The 20,388-nt window shown below is 30.2% G+C and overlaps 1 protein-coding gene across 1 annotated transcript; it reads right to left on the bottom strand.

The window, feature by feature from the left end:
• Positions 1–17,453: 17,453 nt before the first annotated feature.
• On the bottom strand, positions 17,454–18,870 carry LOC148234158 (uncharacterized). Its single transcript, XM_088188026.1, has one exon. It carries the CDS (start codon positions 18,868–18,870, stop codon positions 17,527–17,529), a length of 1,344 nt encoding a protein of 447 aa, XP_088044152.1. The 3' UTR covers positions 17,454–17,526.
• Between the last annotated feature and the right edge of the window lie 1,518 nt (positions 18,871–20,388).

The following is a 20,388-nucleotide window of genomic DNA, read 5'->3' as shown; positions in this document are numbered from 1 at the left end:
CGATATGTAGGAAGAATAGGGAGGATCCAGTCGTGCGACAGTAGACGCACCGATCCACCCCTGTGCGGGCCCAATAATTTGTCTTTGGGGGTAAATACTTGTCTTCGATAAGAAGACATCGTTCGGCAAGATTATGAACCTTGGCCAAAGTTCATGTCGCTAACCAATTTACCGCGACCATAAATTACCGTCGACGGGGCGAAGAAAGAGCGAAAGGAGCCACCCCTGTGCGCACTTGGGGTGGCTGTTTAACACTGGAAAGACTCACTTTTTTAAGCGCAACATGTGTGTATTTAACAAAATAATACATGGTTTGTTACATGTAATGTTTTAAGTTCTAAATTACATAAATGTTTTACAAATACTATCATATACATAATAACTAAAATTAACGTGTTTTTTTGGTACTGATTAAATATAATCAAAGAATATGATAAATCACATTATTTAGTAAATAAATCATTCTTATTAAAAAATAAAATTAGAAGCCCAAAATTTATTTTATTTATACATATAGATACAAAATAATACTATATATATATTTTATCTACATGCACGCATAAAGGAAAAATATTTTAGGAAGGCTTATATTCTAGGTATTGCAGAAAAAAGCAAACAAGATTTCAAGATACCTTTGAAATATGGAAAATAAAATATATAAATAAACGTTGTACATTAAACAAATATCTCATTATGCATCTCAAATTATTTTTACGGAAATTTTAAGTAGGTATAAAAAAATAAGCTCATCTCTGGCAAATAATATGTTAAACTGTTTTATATTCAGATTTGAATGTCTTATTTTAATATTATTAAAAAAGTCTAAATTTGCTTTAAAAATATTAAAATCCTAGAACCTCATGGACGGCTTTCGGTTCTTCCAGTGTTAATCCGGTGACAGAGTCAAAAAGGAAAAGCGTAGGGGTCCAATTTTTGCGGAATGTTTAACAAATGAAAAAGGCACATAGCCCCCCAATAAAACGTCGGGAAATTACCTTTGGGAGAGTCAATAGAAGGACAGGGCTCCGCAGACTATGTACTCGTGCAGTGGTGCGTAGCTTTGATGCCCGAGCGGCAGTGGGGGTTAGTGTTTAAATATCGAAACGGCGAACGAGTGAGGATGGGAAATAAGAAAGGTGGAGGTGAACGGGGAGGGGAAGGTAAATCCGTTTATCCCAGATATAGTAGAAAAGTATCCTGTCTTGGAATCAAAAAAGACAAAAATTCGTTGATAGATTCTGCGAGCGAACAAAGAGATGAGAGATAGAAAAAATATTTTTGAACTATGGATTTATTTGAGCGATAAGGCTAATCAAATTTCAACGGTGCTGCTTCAAACGATTTGTTATAATGTCACAAAAAGACGCAGGCCATCTAAGTGTCTATAAATATAGGTTACATACATGTAAGTTTGAAATAGTTAAGACTGGTAACCCAGAGGCCAAGGAATCAAGTTAAGACAGCAGACTCAAGCTTTTATTTTTAATAAAATAAAATTGTAAATAATGTGGGGGGCTACAACCACATGCGCAAATGGTCACCTAACGATCACACGAACAACGAAAATATAAATTCCCACAATACAGCATTATCAACCCGTTTCGAAAGTTAATATCACTCATCACAAAACGAAAGAGAGCGCTTAGTCTCTTAATCGATTGTTATTTAATGTAGTTATAAAGTGCCATTAGATACTAACTATTTAAAGAACATACTAATTTGTTTTTTTAGCTCTAGAGTACGTAAATGTAACATTTGTAATTTTATTTATTATACAAAGGAAATGTTTGAATTACATTTTTTTATTGATATAAGTATATGACGAACCACCGGCAGATTTCTATCATATAAACCATGTATTTGTGTTTACTTTTAAAAACATTGATGTGTCACTCTAAGACATTTATTACTTTGAGTTGTATGTTTAGGGCAAAAAACTATGAAAACACAAATTTTGCTGTTAAAAAATTACGATCCTACATTTTTCATTCAAAGTATTACTTTTTTTAAAAAAGAAAATAGTCAATTTTTAAAGTATAATTTATATTATTTTAATACTTCATAATACTACTATAGATAACGTACGACAGCAAAAGTTGACGTGCAAAATTACTTCATATTGTTATCGATCATAAACTTGTGCGTTTTGATAAGGGTACATACCTAACTATCTAACTGTATTATATTTGATAAATTGTATACCAATAATTATACCTAAATATTTAAATAACAAATATAAGGTTGTTTATTATATATTTTTATATACATTATTTTAATAATTTCGTGGTTAAAAAGCAATTAAGATTACTAAAGGTTTGGATTAGCATGGGTTTAGAATGTAAAGGTTGTAGTGTACTTTTAATTAAAACATTAGAATTTAATTATCTGAAAATTCATAAATTTTGAGAGTGAATTTTATATTCGTTAGGTTATTACATAACTTATGAGTAGTTTATTTAATAATTTTCATACATTTCACATTGACACAATTATTTATGGTATTTATTTAAATATAATTTCTTGCAATCTTATATTTTAAATTAGCTTAAATAGTGACTATTGTTTTTTTTATTTTTTTTATATTGTAGTATCTTCAGAATAAAAATAATCAAAGTGAAAATGAAGTGAGTACTTTTTTTTGTATATGCATTAAATTAATTAAAATAGCTAAAGTGTATAATTCGCTTCGTTAAAAGAATGACAATGACTAGCGGTGGTTTTTCGATACGAATGAATCGTTGTAAATAATTGCATTATTTAATAATAACACTAGCTTTTGCTTTCGAAAATTAACTAATTACAAATCTGTATGACAAGTAACGTACTTTAAAGCTAACAATGTTTGCGTATATCCGAAGTTATTGACAGGGCCGGACTCGTTCAGCTCTCGCACCAATGAATAGGGTACGTTACAAAATTCATACACACATACAAACACATATACATTGCACGAATAATATCGATAACATAAAATCCCCGCTGGAATAATTGAAGACTCGCAGCAGCGGCAGGCACGGAATTGCTTTCGCGTGTGGAGGTATAAAACGTGGTTAAAAATTGGGGTCCGCTCACGCCCTTTTTCCTTTTTCCCTGCTTTCCTTTCCTTCTGCTCTGGATACGCAGTGGCAATTGGATATGGTCCGCCGATGAATAAGTTAAGGTCCGCGCAAATGTTTGATGTGATATATTATTTTGTGTGTGAATAAAGTATCATGCGGGAGGGTAATTTTTCAGGCCACGATTCTAAGGCCACGCAGACGGGTGCCATTATCGAAAATTGATCTCAAACGAGAGGAGATGCGGATATATCAGACTGAGAAATCATGCAATCCTCTCACTCTCTCGCATATTACATGCGAGGCGTCAAAACGCAAAAACTTTTATTATAATATTCATTATTATTTTTTTTAAATTACTGATTTATGATTTCTGATCCTTTTCCGTAACTTTTTTTTTTAAATATTGGTTTTACTTAGTTTTTCAAATCCGTGGATGCATTTGTGGTCCCTCTGTTGATTAAATTCAATTAATTATTTAAATACCTTTTAAATAAATTTATTGTTAATAAATAAATTTGTTTTTTTCTATTAGTTTTATTTTCCAAGAATCTAAATTTTTTCTTTAAGCTTGCGAGCCCTTAAAATGAATATTGCACAAGATGACTAATAAAAAATCATAAATTAATGTAGAAAGTGATTCTAAAAAAACTTGAAAAACTGAAATATACACAAAGGAGCTTTTGATATTTGTTTAAAATTTTAATCAGCAAATTTTCTTACACTATTTGAAACAAGTTACTAAGAAGTAAACGGAATCGAGACTGCAATATAACTGGTGCTATGATTTGAACGACAAATACCAGATTATGGACGATTTATTTTAAGACTTCAAGCGTGAATTTAAACTTATCGACGAAGAGAGATATTTGAAGAAGCTGAATGTAATCGATTTTAGAGAGAACGTTTTAAAACGGTTTCAGGACTCTTAAGGAAATAAAGGGCACAAAGTGATTACTGAAGGGGATAATTCTGATGAAATTGTAATATCCAATAAGATGTCACAAGGTTTTAAACTGAGACCTATTATACCTGTAAAACTACTATTGCGACGATGATTAAAACGTGTATATATATTATAATAATTTTAAATTAAATATATAAATTACCTAAGCCGATTTTAATTTATATTATTATTTTCCAATATTATTTATTTTTGTGAAAATTTTTGATTTTATATTTAGAAAAACTATTTTGTAACGAAATAATCAGACGCGTTATTAATTTATAAGAAATAAAAACCAAAGAAGATTTGATAATTGAAAAATGCAAATAAATAGAGAATTAACAACAAAAACACAATGAATAAAATTTACAATATAATTTTAAAAAAGCATTAGGACTTAAGCATAAAAATTAAAACTTTCGAACAAAAATATTTCGATACCAATATATGTCAGAAAGGACAGGATATTCTAAAACCGATCAATGTGTTTTTTCTCCTACTCTTTTTAATTTGTTAACCGTAAGCATCATAAGATTCCCTATCGAGCTATAATCTAAAGCTGATCTCACAAGAAGTACTTACCTCTTCAGGCCACAACTATGTTTGGTCAGTGTTATTTACCGGATGCGAGACCTGAATTTTGAAAATTATTACATCAAATTAACCGTAGCGTGATGTAGCGTTTCATGGAATAAGAAAGTCTCCAATGACCAGATTTTTTTCATGATATGTCGTGATCGAAAATTCCTAGAACACAATTAACCTAGAAAATATGATTTAAGGACCGAAATATAATCTTATTTATACTTTATTAAAAAAAAACAGTGTTACGGTTTCAAAACCTACGTCTGTGGTCGAGGGTGATAGCCGAATAAGTTTTGGAAGGACATTTTGAAGTTATCAACAAGGTAAGCAACAATAACCAACGTCTGGAATCGGACTTAACACTAAAAGAAGATATTTCCTATATTTCTTTCTTATTATAGTAATATATAAGCGTGTGCTCAGAGAGCGCTTTATATGACCCATGCAAATCGTTCTCTATCGATGTTAAATACTTTTTCTTTCGTTGCCAGCAAAAAATTATCAGAAGCTTTAAACTAAAAACTTTAACTGCAGCTGTCTTCGAGAGACTAGACTGTTGCTTGCACATGGATCATCGTTACTGATAAGTAGCTTACCGCGGTGTTGCTGCATAAAAGGTCGCTAATGGGCCAAACGTTAAGAGCCTACGGGAGCACCTAAAACAGCACAATAAATCAAACTTCAAGATGATTAACAAGTGGTTGAAGTTTTAGTCTTTTTTCAAGTGCAATATATCAACACCACTATCGCGGCGTGTCTTTGACGTGATCTTCTTAACCTTAGAAAAAATTTAAATTGAATCATCGGCTTCAAAACATAATTGATTATTTAAACAAAACTTTAATGCGTAGTGATGAAATAATATAATATAAGGTAAATTCATTTATAAAAATATGTAAGTATACAAGTGGACGCTAAGTTCAAATAGTTAAATTATATAAATATGTATAAATAATAGAATATGAAAAACTTTGTATTATTGACGAATTTTGTACTACATAAATTACAAACAACGCTTCACTCTGCATAGGTATATAAAAAGCCAGATAATATTTATAAATTTACCTTGCATCTTTTTAGTTATAAATAAACTCACTACAAAAAACTATTAAACAAAGATTAATTTAAACGGTACTAAAATGTATTATTAAACAGCTTTGCTGCTAAAACAAATATGTTATTAATGAAAAACACGTTTTGGTCTTTCTATCATATATTATATAATCTAGCCTATTTGTAACATTAAAAAGTTCATTATCTAACTATTTTAATTTTTATAAAAGTTGGTTATATAAGCATATACCAATCTATATTTTCTTATTAAACTCATAGCTAATTTTAATTTAGAAAAAATGTTTGACATGTTTCCCTTTACTCTATTTAATACAATAATATAATAATTAAAAATTATTTATTAAAACTGCTCCTATTTTTATTGTAATTTTTTTATTAGTTAAAAACCAGCATCACTTTATAAATAAATATTATTTTCAACAATAAATAGAATTCTTGATGTCAGTATCAATAATTTTTGGCGTGCACCGTAATTTAATATAACAATATCCCCTTGTATGTTTAATACCATAAGTTTAGTTTACTTGTAATCAATGATAATTTATTTAATTTCAACTTATCATTTATAGTAACCAAATAAAGTTTTAGGACTTTTACTATTTTTATACTACCACTTACATAAGTATTTATTATTTAATACATTTTTACAAAATATATATTCAGCAATTCCTAATTTCATTCTAGCTGTTTTGCCTAAGAAAATAATGACATTATCACACATACACCGTAAATGTTTATATTTGTTTATTTAAACCTATCATTAGAAATAAATACTTTTCCCGATCTATGGAAAATTAAAATAGTGACTAGTTTTGATAAAAAGGAAAATAGAAAGGTAGTGACCAAAATAATAATTGCTTTTCCACCTCGCAAAATATTTATTTTAGATTGCAAAAGATTTTATTAATTTATTAACGATTGGTTTAAGACTAGAAGCACGCTATTTTTTATTTTTGGGATACTTTGGGGTACAAGATAAAAACAAACGGTCTTATAATACTTTTTTGGGGTGCTTTTCGTTTATCCAGGTAGTCTCAGTTATTATACGTATTGTAGACAAGCTTTTAAACTACATAAAAAAATTATATAATATACATAAATACTACTATTTTCAAATCTATAAAACCGAACTTATTTTATTTTTATTATTATTTATTATTATTTTAATTATTTATTTAGCTTAATAGCTAATCTTTACATCTAACAAATTTAGTAAACATATATAAAAATATATAAAAAATACATAACAGAAAGAAAAAATAAAAATATACAATAATAAAGTCTTAATATTATAATTTATTTCTATATGTACGAAGGTGTTTTTTTATTCCATTTATGAAACCCGTTATATTTTTGCTGTTTCGGATTTCTCTTGAAAGACTATTATATAAATCAAAACCTCCGTACATAATTCCCCTAGCCGTACTCGTTTTCTTATAATTAATTATCTTTAAATTTTCTTTATTTCTAGTATTATATTTATGTACATCTTTATTTCTTATTAAATACTTATTAAAATATTCTGGTAACATATTATTTTCTAACTTATATATAAATACTTAAACATTCATACTCAATATTTCTTGAACATTTAACCATTCTAATCTATCAATCATACTTTTACAATTAGTTAATCAATTTTTATTTAAGATTACTCTCATTGCCCTATTTTGTAATTTTTGCAACATTTGTTTATCTAATTTATTTACCATATTTAACAGTGTTGCACAATAATTAAAATGGGGCAATATTATACTATTGTAAATTTTTTTTTTGTATTTATACTTAATATATTTCTTAATCTAGATAATAAACCTATTTTTCTACTAATTTTTTTTAATATGTAATTACAATGTTCTTTAAAATTAAATTTTGTATCAACAATTACTCCTAAATATTTTATATTATCTACTATTTCTATACTAGAGTTAATTATTACTATTTTGGTACTATTATCTAACACATTTTTATAATTAATAAACATACATTTAGTTTTATTCTCATTTAATTTAAGTACATTATTCTTTAACCATATTTCTAATATACTTAATTCATTATTTAAATTATTTACAATTTTTTTAATGTTATCACCTATGCAATACATTAATGTGTCATCCGCAAATAGATGAATTTTACATTTTTTCACGGTATTAACTATATCATTAATATACAAAACAAATAACAATGGTCCCAATTTAGACCATTGTGGTACTCCATAAGACACTAATTTCTCTTCAGAATATACATTATTTATTTTAACTTTTGGTTTAGTTTTATATAAGTAATTATTAAACCATCCAAAAACTATATCACTTATACCTATACTCTCCAATTTCTTTAACATTATTTTTCTGTCTATTGTTTCGAAGGCTCTCTTGAAATCCAAGAAAACTGCTTCAATGATTTTGTTTGTATCCTTAGCCAACAGCCAATCATTTATCACTACTTGTAATGCAGTTTCAGTGGAATGCTTTTCTTTGAATCCCGATTGTTGTTTACATATTATGTTTTGAGAAGTAATAAATTCCTTTTATCAGTAATTTTTTCTTTTTAAATAGTTGCGTCATAATTAAGTGCTTTTTTTTAATTGTTATATAAACTATAGGGGGCGTAGCTCTAGGAGTGGTTGACCTTGCGGCCTAATAAGACTCTTGTACGAATCTAAATGGACTTATTTTATTAAGGTGAACGTGGTGCAGGTGGTGATGGCCGTAGATGATGCTCAGAGTTCTTAGGATGCGTGCGGCGAGTGTCAGGTGTGATCTTCAGGTCTATCTGTAAGGGCACGTGGCTGGTTCCTCCGGATGACTGCTGGTAGATCTTGGCTCTCTGGTCGTCTGTGCCCTTCTTTGCTGTCTTCAAGCAGTCTGCGTCGATGGCTCTCTGCTTGTCTGGGCCGTCTCGTATGATGCCTCCGATCGTTTCCTATCACGGACCGTCGTCGGAGTCCGGGCTTATATCCTTCAGGGGGATGCACGCTAGCTGGCCAGTCGCGATTGTACATCGATCTCCTAGTCAATCGCTGCAGTGGCATAGAATTAAAGAAATCGGATGTTGCATTTCGAAAGCGAGTTTTTTGCTTGGCTCGACTTTCAAATTCTTTGGAAAAGGTTTGCATTGTGGTGATTGATTGCGTCCGTACCGTTTTGTCACAAAAGGGATTCTCCTAACGATTCGTGTTGTGTGTGGTCAAAACAAATCCCTCTTGTGCCATGATGTTTGTCTCATTGTTAATAAATGAACGTTTTTGGTCACGGTCATTAACAATGAGACAATCGCCCTTTTACATGTACCTATATGTGTGGTCGCCACAAAACATTTTGGAAAAAAAGTCTTTCTTTTAAGATATTACAACTTCTTTAAAATACTTTTAGTATTAGTATTGTTCTTATTTTTCTTGTAACATTTACATTACTTCTATCAAGTACATATAATAAATTACAAACGACTTTCGGGTGCATGCTTTTGCGTTCCTATAGAGTCGCGTCCTTTATTCTTACCCGTTGCGGCCAGAACGTTTGCACGAGCCATCCTGTTTTTAACAAGCTTGCCAAACACGATGTTTTCGGAAATGTCTTAAAATAGATGAGCATCATCCCATATATTTTTTATCAACTCCTCTATGTTAATTATAATATTTTTGCATGTTAATTAATAATTGTTTTTGAAAGCACTTAATTAATAATATTTGATACAATTAACTCATATTATATACTATTTTTTAAAATGATGGTAGCTTTATAAAAAGTAAAAGAATAATGACATATATAGAAAGAAACTTTACCATATTAAAAATGTTCATAGTACTTTAACTATAAATAATCTCGCTTCCGGTTTACAGCCTAAAGTGACACGACTTATGCAGCGACCTAATATTTAGTATGTTTGCTTGTGTGTATCTGTACGTCCGTATGTTTGCCTGCTGCACCTGATGCTAGCTGGTTGGTGGCACTTTCTTGGCAATATTTCCTGTTCTTTCGCGTAAGTGCTTCCTGTTCCGACCGCACGGCGGCACCGAATATTGTGGCGGGTCCCGTATTAGCAATTTCAATTGTCATCGCGAAATGTTGCCAAATATGTGCATTGCCTGATTCATGTTACACTACGTTTAATCTGTCACACACATTTCGCCACTCCGGCAACTTGGTGTCACACACAATAAGTGGTCGAGAACAATGTACGTCACGCCGCTAACCCTAACCCCATCCACTCCACGCAAAGATCCTTTTTAACAACTGCCACAATATACTACACATGTTACAGGCAATGTAGCAAATTTGACATTATATACATATACACCAGAGCATGTAAAGTACTGTGTGAAATGCATTGGGTAATGTATTGTACTGGCACTGGTATAATTACTATTTTACAAAATGACAAGAATTGAATTATAAAAACTTTAAGGACAGATAATAAATTATGTGTCAAATTTGCGAAATAAATTATTGTGCCGATTTTAAAAATGATAGTGTAACGATTAAATATAAAATATGTAAAGACAATATTGGCTTATTGTTACAATGTACTTAAAAATTAGTTTGACTCACCCTCTGATATATGAATATTAGTTTCATAGTGTTATTATACTCCACAGTCTCGTAATAAATTTCCTGAGTCAAGATAAGGTATACCTTTAGTTATGGTACAGAGCTAATAAAGGTTTAGGTAAGAGTTTTGATAAGTTAAATTTATTTTTGATCAATCACGCTAGTTAAATTAAAAATTAATATTTAAAGTATGTTCTTAAAAACTTATTTATATATTTAAAAAAAAATAAAACTATCGTGAGCAAATTTTTAATTTTCAAAAATTCATAGAATTTTCAAATTTGAAAAAACTTATGGTCACTCTGTATTAAAACTAAACAAGAAAATTAAAGAGCACTAAAAAAATAATTCATATTTAAAAAGAGAAAATATCATAAAAATATAAATAAAAAATTCACTAAGCAAAAAAAGACCGTGTACACCTAATTTTCACCTTTATTGACTTATTAAAGTGATATATTTAAAAAAAGTAAGTAGATTCAGAGAAAAGCATTCCACTGAAACTGCATTACAAGTAGTAATAAATGATTGGCTGTTGGCTAAGGATACAAACAAAATCATTGGAGCAGTTTTCTTGGATTTCAAGAGAGCCTTCGAAACAATAGACAGAAAAATAATGTTAAAGAAATTGGAGAGTATAGGTATAAGTGATATAGTTTTAAGATGGTTTAATAATTACTTATATAAAAGAAAACAAAAAGTTTAAATAAATAATGTATATTCTGAAGAGAAATTAGTGTCTTATGGAGTACCACAAGGTTCTAAATTGAGACCATTGTTATTTGTTTTGTATATTAATGATATAGTTAATAACGTGAAAAAATGTAAAATTCATCTATTTGCGGATGACACATTAATGTATTGCATAGGTGATAACATTAAAGAAATTGTAAATAATTTAAATAATGAATTAAGTATATTAGAAATATGGTTAAAGAGTAATGTACTTAAATTAAATGAGAATAAAACTAAATGTATGTTTATTAATTATAAAAATGTGTTAGATAATAGTACCAAAATAGTAATAATTAACTCTAGTATAGAAATAGTAGATAATATAAAATATTTAGGAGTAATTGTTGATACAAAATTTAATTTTAAATAACATTGTAATTACATATTAAAAAAAATTAGTAGAAAAATAGGTTTATTATCTAGATTAAGAAATATATTAAGTATAAATACAAAAAAAAAATTTACAATAGTATAATATTGCCCCATTTTAATTATTGTGCAACACTGTTAAATATGGTAAATAAATTAGATAAACAAATGTTGCAAAAATTACAAAATAGGGCAATGAGAGTAATCTTAAATAAAAATTGATTAACTAATTGTAAAAGTATGATTGATAGATTAGAATGGTTAAATGTTCAAGAAATATTGAGTATGAATGTTTAAGTATTTATATATAAGTTAGAAAATAATATGTTACCAGAATATTTTAATAAGTATTTAATAAGAAATAAAGATGTACATAAATATAATACTAGAAATAAAGAAAATTTAAAGATAATTAAGTATAAGAAAACGAGTACGGCTAGGGGAATTATGTACGGAGGTTTTGATTTATATAATAGTCTTCCAAGAGAAATCCGAAACAGCAAAAATATACCGGGTTTCATAAATGGAATAAAAAAACACCTTCGTACATATAGAAATAAATTATAATATTAAGACTTTATTATTGTATATTTTTATTTTTTCTTTCTGTTATGTATTTTTTATATATTTTTATATATGTTTACTAAATTTGTTAGATGTAAAGATTAGCTATTAAGCTAAATAAATTAATAAAATAATATAAATAAATAATAATAAAAAATATTTACATATCATACGTTAAGTAAAATAAAATATTCATAAAAAATAAAATAATACAATTTAAATTAAAAATAAAAATGATAATACTATTTATAATAAAAAAATAATAATAATAAATTCAATAATTGTACTCGTAAGGGTAAAAGATTGCTTAATTGGTTTTATTTAAACAAATTAGCTAAATCTTTAAAAACAATTTTAAATTTATTTTTACCATTTATCATCAGCGTTTATGAAAGCTCTTAAATTATGTTTTAATATTTAAAGCGCAGAACGCACTTAAGGTGTTGAAATAAATTATAGAAAGAAGTCGAAGTTGGTCGAATTTTTCGACTCAGACTGCACATCCCTGTATTTTCCTAGTTATTTAGTGGCACTTTTTTACACTAAATGGCAGACAGTTGACGAAAGCCCATCTTTATAGAAAATCTAAAGAGAAGGAGTAAGGAATAAGGGTCTGTAATCTTAAAATATCTGCATACAGAAAAATATTAAATTACGTGAAGATCAGAGGGACCAGGTCAGACCATTGAAAAATTTTAGAAAATAAAATTAAATATATAAAATTATCAAAATATTAAAAAAAAGTTGTATGTACTTATTAAAAAAAGCATGAGAAATTATAGAAGCATGAGAAATTATAGAAGCATGAGAAATTATACATATAAAATCTTCTATTACTTAAGTCAAATAAAAATTTGAAATACACTTATTTAATAATAATGTAAATTAATCCGAGTAAGCATTTAAAAATATAAGAGTTTGAGTAGATGGGATAATCAAAATTGCTGTGATCATGCAAAAAAAATCATATTTAGAATCTAAATATACGTGTTCACAACATTAAATCAGCAACTAAACAATACCATTTTATAGTTATATTTGTATTTTTAAGTAAATTTTTATTTCTAATAAAATTTTATTTTTAAAATAAAAGCTTTCATTTTAGATGCATTGTATATATACTGAGTGCACTAGGTGTACAAGGTTTTTGTGTAGTAAGTTATCAAATTTCGTAGTTATTTCTTGATTTTCTCGACATGTGTGCGTGTATGTTTTCCTGTGTGTTTACGCTAGACGGGAAGAGATGGAAGCGGTTCAAAGAATCTGGAGCCTCATACATGTTTAAAAAGGTTTCGATGAAGCAAACTAACATCCCAAAGGAAGGCTGTGGTATAGTGCTCTTAAGCTGGCCTCTCACAATATCTGCGATGACTTCCTGTCATTTTTGAACATACGTATATTACATCCATGGCATAATCAATTACCGGTTGCAAGAAGTATTTCGTTAAACTATATTATATCCCTGTATATTGCACTAAATTTTTATAAATTTAAATGCTTTACATTTTAATACCTTATCAATTTTCCTTAAAAAGGAATTAAGTTTTAATAATCAAACTATGTAGACATATAATTTAATTTTACCAATTTATTATAATAATAATAATATACTATTTTCTCTTAATTTAAAACATAATTTTAAAATTACAAACTGACTATAATAAAAATATTATAATATTATAAATAAGCATTGTATCAAAAAAAGCAATTTTTATTTTTCTCTTGTGGGTATTTTTATTTATTTTTAACAATTTTTAATTATTGACGAGACCGCAGTATTTAAAGTACATATTTCATGAAAATATTAATGAAGCAGAGGTATATATTACGTAGTTTTCGTAAGCTAGAGCTGCTGGTTAATTTGGATGCACCGCCAATGGCTGCCAAAGTGCATTTTATACAACATGTTAACTCTGCATTTACGAAGTACACTTCATGTCGTTCGTTCGAGTTAAAATTTGTGTATTGGATACTTTTAACAAGAGTATATATTAGATACACTGTATATAGTAGGAGACTGCGACTGAACCGACGAAGCTTGCTACTGCGTTTACTTTGAAATGTTCTCCCTGTACACACATAGAGAAGAATATTTTAATTAGCGAGAATTATCTCAAGCGGAACAATACGAAACTATCGAAGCGCAAGGCATATGGTTTAGATATAACTGTTGAGGTTTTGTCAAATTTAGATTTAGTCGTTTGTGGGAGGCTGTAGAATTTAGCTTAATTTCTTGAATACAAAATTTTTTTATTGAATCGCTGCATATTTGTAAAATAAATTCAGTGATACTATCAATATTTTCATTAACCGTTTCATTTAAAACAGTTCGAAAAACTGATTGATATTGTTTATTAAATAAACAATTCATTAAAATTAATTTTTATGAAATAGATAAAAGTAAATTATATAAACAATTCTTTTTATAAGATTTTCGTAGCTATTCATAAAAATTACTTAATGGAATCGGTAATAAGTTAAATTCGGTACAGTAAAAAAATATGGAATAGCAAATAAATAAAGCAAAACCTTATTTATAAATGTAAAACTTTTAAATAAAATTATCTAAATATAAAATAAAGTTTGCTTGTATAAATAAAATGTGAAATGTAATATATAATAGTATGCAGTTAAAGAGAATTATTTTAAAAGCGTATTATAAACTTTTTGATTGGAAACCTTTTTAAATAATATTATTATGCTTTTCATTCACATTTAATATCATTTACTCTATAAATATGTTATATACGTATAGCATAATAAATTATACAAATCTACGGCCAGATTGAACTCTGTTAACGGGCGACAATCTCCTCGCGCAAAAGAGCAATAAAAGTTAAAGTTTTCCAGCCGATTTATACCTGGCGTTATGTCTCGTTAAATTTAACTGGGCCCCAGGCCCTTTAAATAATAACGGCGCCGACGCTTGAATTTCATTGACAATTGAAAATATATTTGTTTTTAAAGAGTAATTAATTAAAATCGTCGCAAACGGGTGAAGCGGTGACGGGAAGCGAGGGCTCGAACGGAGGCAGGGCTTTTTTGACTCGACCGACATTCTTTATCCGGCCATATTGGGTTATAAATTTTTCTCGGTCTCCGGAGCAAGATACGTCGACAGACAGCGGAACATGGGCTTTTAAAGTTGTTGAGACAAATTAAATATTGCTCACGTTTCTTTTCGACCTGTTTGAACCTGAAATGGATTTATCATTGCCCCTTTACTGCCCGATGTAAAGAATTACCGCATTTTATATCATAAATTACATGGAGTTTTAGATTAAATTTTAGATTGGCAGAAATATTTCAAAAGCTTTTACCTTTCCAAAAATCATAATTGCAAATTATAGTTCTTTATTTAATTTTTTGACTCAACGCCTAGTACACTTCTTAGAAGCAAATGTAGCAATTTTAGTATTATCTTATTTTAGCGAGTACTCATGGGATACACTTATCTAGTGGAAGTTGGCGTTACTAATACTGATTGCATGAGCCACACCACTTTAACCTTTTTCACAAAAACAATCTAGAATTCTTCATAGGTAAAAAAAATATTTCACAAAAGAAGACTAACTTTTTCACTGCCTTTTAATAATGAACAGGGCAGTAACGTAGAATAGAAATCTTGCGTTAAATGCTGAGGTTTATACTTGGACTCCAAGCTTTAATTTGATAAATATATTTTAGAACTTTGCTTTAAAGGGCTTACTGTCATTGCGGTCTTCAGACCGATATTTAATAACATAAACGCGCTTACCACGAAACATAATATCTTAAAATTTTAGGATTTGCGTCTAATAAACTCAGACTCACCGGGTCCGTATTTATTCAATGTATTTTTTTATGTATTTTTTCATATAATATATCATTAACTAAACAAGTTTATATTCAGCATTTTTTTATTTTATATCTATACATATACAAAAACATTATTTTTATTGTTAATAACACTTGTAGAAATATACAAAAAATATAATAAAAAATTGTACAATTAATTAATTTTTAATGGTTATATTTATTTTTATTGTTTTAGATTAAATTAAGACCATCGTGGCCTAACAGGTTACCCCAATGCGCCACGATGGTCGAAAACAAATTTTAAATTTATAAAACAAAAAGAAAAACGTATATATACATAAATAGAACAATACTTAAAAATAATAAACATAACAAATATTATAAAATATCAAAATTAAATGAAACAAACTGGATCAGCTCCTTGTAGCTAACATTAAACAGGTCAATATGTAATGCAAGCGTATTAAGGAGCCGTATGGCCACAGCTATAGGCGAGTCGGCAAGTGCGGATGTCCTAGCCCTAACTGCCATCAAAAGAGGTCTCGATCGTGATTCTCAAAAATGTTCCGGAACCCAAAACTGGAATTCCTCGAGAATAGCTGGATTGTCGACAGCACCTTTTAGTAGTTTGAAAAAATGCTTAGCGACATACAGCTTTCTGCGAGAATTCAGCGAATCATATCCCAACGCCCCTAAAAGAAAGGCGCTGGGATATAAGTACGGATAATAACCAAATGTCCTTTTGTAAAGGTATCTTAAATACCTTTTTTGAATTTTTTCCACTAAAAGGGAATATTTAGCTATTCGGGGATTCCAAATTATAGATCCTGATTCAAGAATGCTACGAACTAAGGTGTCATAGAGGATGCGAATAACTGACGGATCGTCAAAGTGAAAGGCATTCCTCATAACAAAGCCGAGCATCTTGGAAGATTTATCACAGACGTCGTGTATGTGTAGAGAGAACCTCCATTTGCTCTCGAAAGTGATTCCGAGATCTTTAATGAAAGTTTCTCTAGTCAAAATGTTACCACCGAGATGGTAGAAATAAGCTGATGGCGAACGGGATCGAGAAAATGACACAGTATGGCACTTTCCGACACTAAAGGGCAGACGGTTAACGGAAGCCCATCTCCACAGAGAGTCTAAATCACTTTGTAGAGAGAAGGAGTCCGCAACAGATCGAATGCATTTATATAATTTTAAATCATCTGCGTACAGAAGAAAACTTTAATTTTTAATTGCTGTATTTATGTCATTAATAAATAACACAAAAAGCAGAGGTCCCAGATTGGATCCTTGAGGAACCCCCGAAGGGGTAAAATATTTCTTTGACAATCGGCCACCATAGGTTACAAACTGTCTACGATTGCTTAAATAACTCGAAAATAACCGAGTTAAATTATCTGAGCAACCGAGGTTCGACAATTTTTTTAATAATAACGTATGACAAACTTTGTCAAAGGCTTTCTCAAAATCTGTATACACGACGTCTACTTGAATTCCGGCATCGAGAAAAGTTGTCACCGTTTTGGTGAACGACAGAAGATTAGTAACAGTGGAACGGGCAGGACGAAACCCGTGCTGTTGGTCTAATAAAACTTGCTGAAAGTGATTGTAAAGATATTTATGAATAATTATTTAAAATAATTTAGCAGGAGCTGACAACACTGCTACTGGTCTATAATTCTTTATATATAATTTGTCACCTTTTTTATGAATAGGGGTGACTTTTGTGCATTTCCATAGATCAGGAAATGATGATGTTTTGAGAATCAGATCATAAATACATTTTAGAGGAGCAGCGAGACTTACTTCGCAACCCTTCAAAATAAAATCGGGAATTAAATCAGGTCCAGAAGAACTTTAATTTATTAAATCCGTATTTAAGATCTGAGTGCTCAGTTTCTCTGATGGTCAGTACTGAAGACCAAGAACATGAAGAAGGAAGCGACTGAGCAGAAGGCGAAAAATATTCCTCGAAAACAGAACGAAAATATTGCGCAAAACCGTCCGCAATATTTTGTGAACCGTCCAATGTTTTATCGTCGAGGTTCATCACTTTCAACGTAGACTGAGTAGCGCGTTTAGTGCTAATGAATTTCCAGAACGCTTTGGGATCATTAATTATTTGTTTTTGGCAATTTTTGTAATGATTGCGATGACAGGAAATTATCAAACACTTAACGCGTGCTCTTAATGAACGAAATTCCTCGAGAGCAGATGGATGTCCCGATCTCTTCCATAACTTATGAAAGGCGTGCTTTCTTTTTAGCAATGAGATGATCTCATGAGAAAACCATCTAGGATATGACACGTTAAGCACTCGAGGGCGCTTTCGAATAAAGAGCTGGTCGAATGCACAATAAAGAACCTCATAGAAGGCCGCCAGGGAAGATTCAACATCAACGCACCCGCCAACTCGGCTCCAGTCCATACCTAAAAGTAAATTATTTAATAAACCAAAATCTACACAATTTCCAAACGACCATCCGAAATCATTCCGATCGCTCACGCATTCCAACTCATTCCTAGTTATGCCATTTTTATTTATATTTAATTTTATCATTAGCGCCGGGTGATAATTATCTTCCGACACCAATACGAATTCGCTCTTAATTACTATGCAATTATTTACATTTGTATAAATTAGATCTAATTTGTCACCAAAATTATTATTGACACAATTTATTTGATTTAAATTAAAAATATTACTTATTAAACTTATGTCAATATTGGCACTAATGTTCGTAGGTAAATTAAAATCACCCAAGATGATACATTTTTTCTTCAAAAAATATTCAGATTCCGACTGAATCTTACGAAAAAATGCAGCAGTAACGTCTTTTAATTGATTTGGCGGAAAATATAACACGCATATAACGATTGAAGCTCGTTTCGTCTCGACGAGGATCCAGAGATGTTCTCCGTCAGCTTCGAGATGCGCAAGCCTTCGCGCATGAATTGAATCTCTGCGGACAGCTAAGAGCACACCTCCGCCTCTGCTGCATCGATCTCTTCTAAACACGGTGTAACGATCGTCGAAGAGCTTAGCGTTCAGCATGGAATCAGTCAGCCACGTTTCTGTTATAGCGATGATGTCATGCTCCTGTGCGTAGATAGCGGAAAGAAAGTCGACGGTCTTGGAATTTAATCCCCTTACGTTTTGATAAAAAATCGAAAGGGGATCCATCGAACTCTTCCTAGGAAGGTTTAACGCCTTTCCGAAATCTCCATTCTTTAAATGAGCATCCAGATGGCCATAACTCTGGACACATAACCTCATTATAAGTCATCCAAAGCAAAAAACTGAAGCAAGAATTATTTTAGAAGTATCTATAAAATAATATATTTTTTATATGTATATTTTTTTTTATTTAAAAATATAATTTTAAAGTGATCAGTGCAGCGATAGATAAGATTATATTGAACAAATTAATGTATAAAAGTTATTCGGGAAAAAAAGGTTCTTTTTGCATTTTTTTTAATATTTAGTTATTTTCTGAGCGGTGGTGGAGAATCTGGCGGAGGGGTGAAGTCCAGTAGATGTTCTTTTGTGGATGTAGTTGTGGCAGCAACGACGTAGTAGAGGTTCGTTCCTCTCTACGATGATCGTCTCTGATAGTCACTGACTGTCCCTGGCCGTGAGCTCTACCGTCTATGACCGTATCTCACCGTCTTCTTTTCGTCCATTGAAGATAAACCGTAAGTGTAATAGCAAATAAAAACTCTCTGGCAATTCATACTCATGTACCTTTTATTTGACCAACAAAAATTATCTACGCCTCTAGAAAGTGACAAGTGATCGAATGATGCAACCGTAATATTGTGACTTCACGGTACTTTTCGTCGTTTGTCATTATATTTAATGTTTTCTGCAAATGATTTAAGAAAAAAATTATAAATGTAAGGATTAGGGTATAATATATTGTGTCTGAAAATTTTATTGCCCACACCACAATAATCCGAATCGGGGAGTACGGTTCTCAAGTGTATAGTTCTGATTTATCCCACATACAATAAAAGTTGTGGTTCTTGGGTACGACGTGTGCATATATTCAAATACTATTGACTCAAATTCTGACATTATTTTGTGTAATGAATGTTTTTACAATATATACTAAACGTATTTTAATTACATATTTTTCTTTCTTTTATATAATTTTTAATGAGTAATGGACATTTTTAATTTAATTCTAAAGTAAATGTAAATGCTGCAGAGAATGACTAAAAATCGCAATTAAATCTTTGACTTTACAATGTATAATTACTATTTTTTATTTAGCATTAGAAGGGTTAAACTCTCTGCTAACGAGGCAGCTCTGGTTTCTAACAAACAAAGAATACAAGGACTTCCCTCTCGTACCTCTTGTTAAGGCGTCTACAGTTCATGTTGTATATATACATATTTATTATATATCGTATATAAAAAAATGGATGACCGCAGGCTGTGCTGTAAACACGCCGCTTAATTTCCTTTAACAATCCTTAATGAATGGATTTATAGCCGGGTCGTTAATGAGACTCCATGAGTTACGGCCTCGTGCGGACGACGCTGTAAATTTGAAAAGGCCGACCCGCCCGACCAACCCCCTAGGCTACTACTACCGTCGCTTGATACGTCTTAATAAAAACGCTTTTGGTGTCTAATAATGTACATAAACAAGCGGACGTGTTATATTATTATTATAATCATGCACTACAAGTTTAG

The sequence above is a fragment of the Plectrocnemia conspersa genome, unplaced genomic scaffold (assembly GCF_051122295.1).
Source record: "Plectrocnemia conspersa isolate PC_06_02 unplaced genomic scaffold, ASM5112229v1 ptg000006l, whole genome shotgun sequence".
Taxonomy (NCBI): domain Eukaryota; kingdom Metazoa; phylum Arthropoda; class Insecta; order Trichoptera; family Polycentropodidae; genus Plectrocnemia; species Plectrocnemia conspersa.
This window is presented reverse-complemented; position numbering and strand designations above follow the sequence as displayed.

What these genes read in the sequence shown, in the direction of transcription:
- LOC148234158 (XM_088188026.1), bottom strand. Translation starts at nt 18,870, where the DNA reads ATGGATCCCCTTTCGATTTTTTATCAAAACGTAAGGGGATTAAATTCC.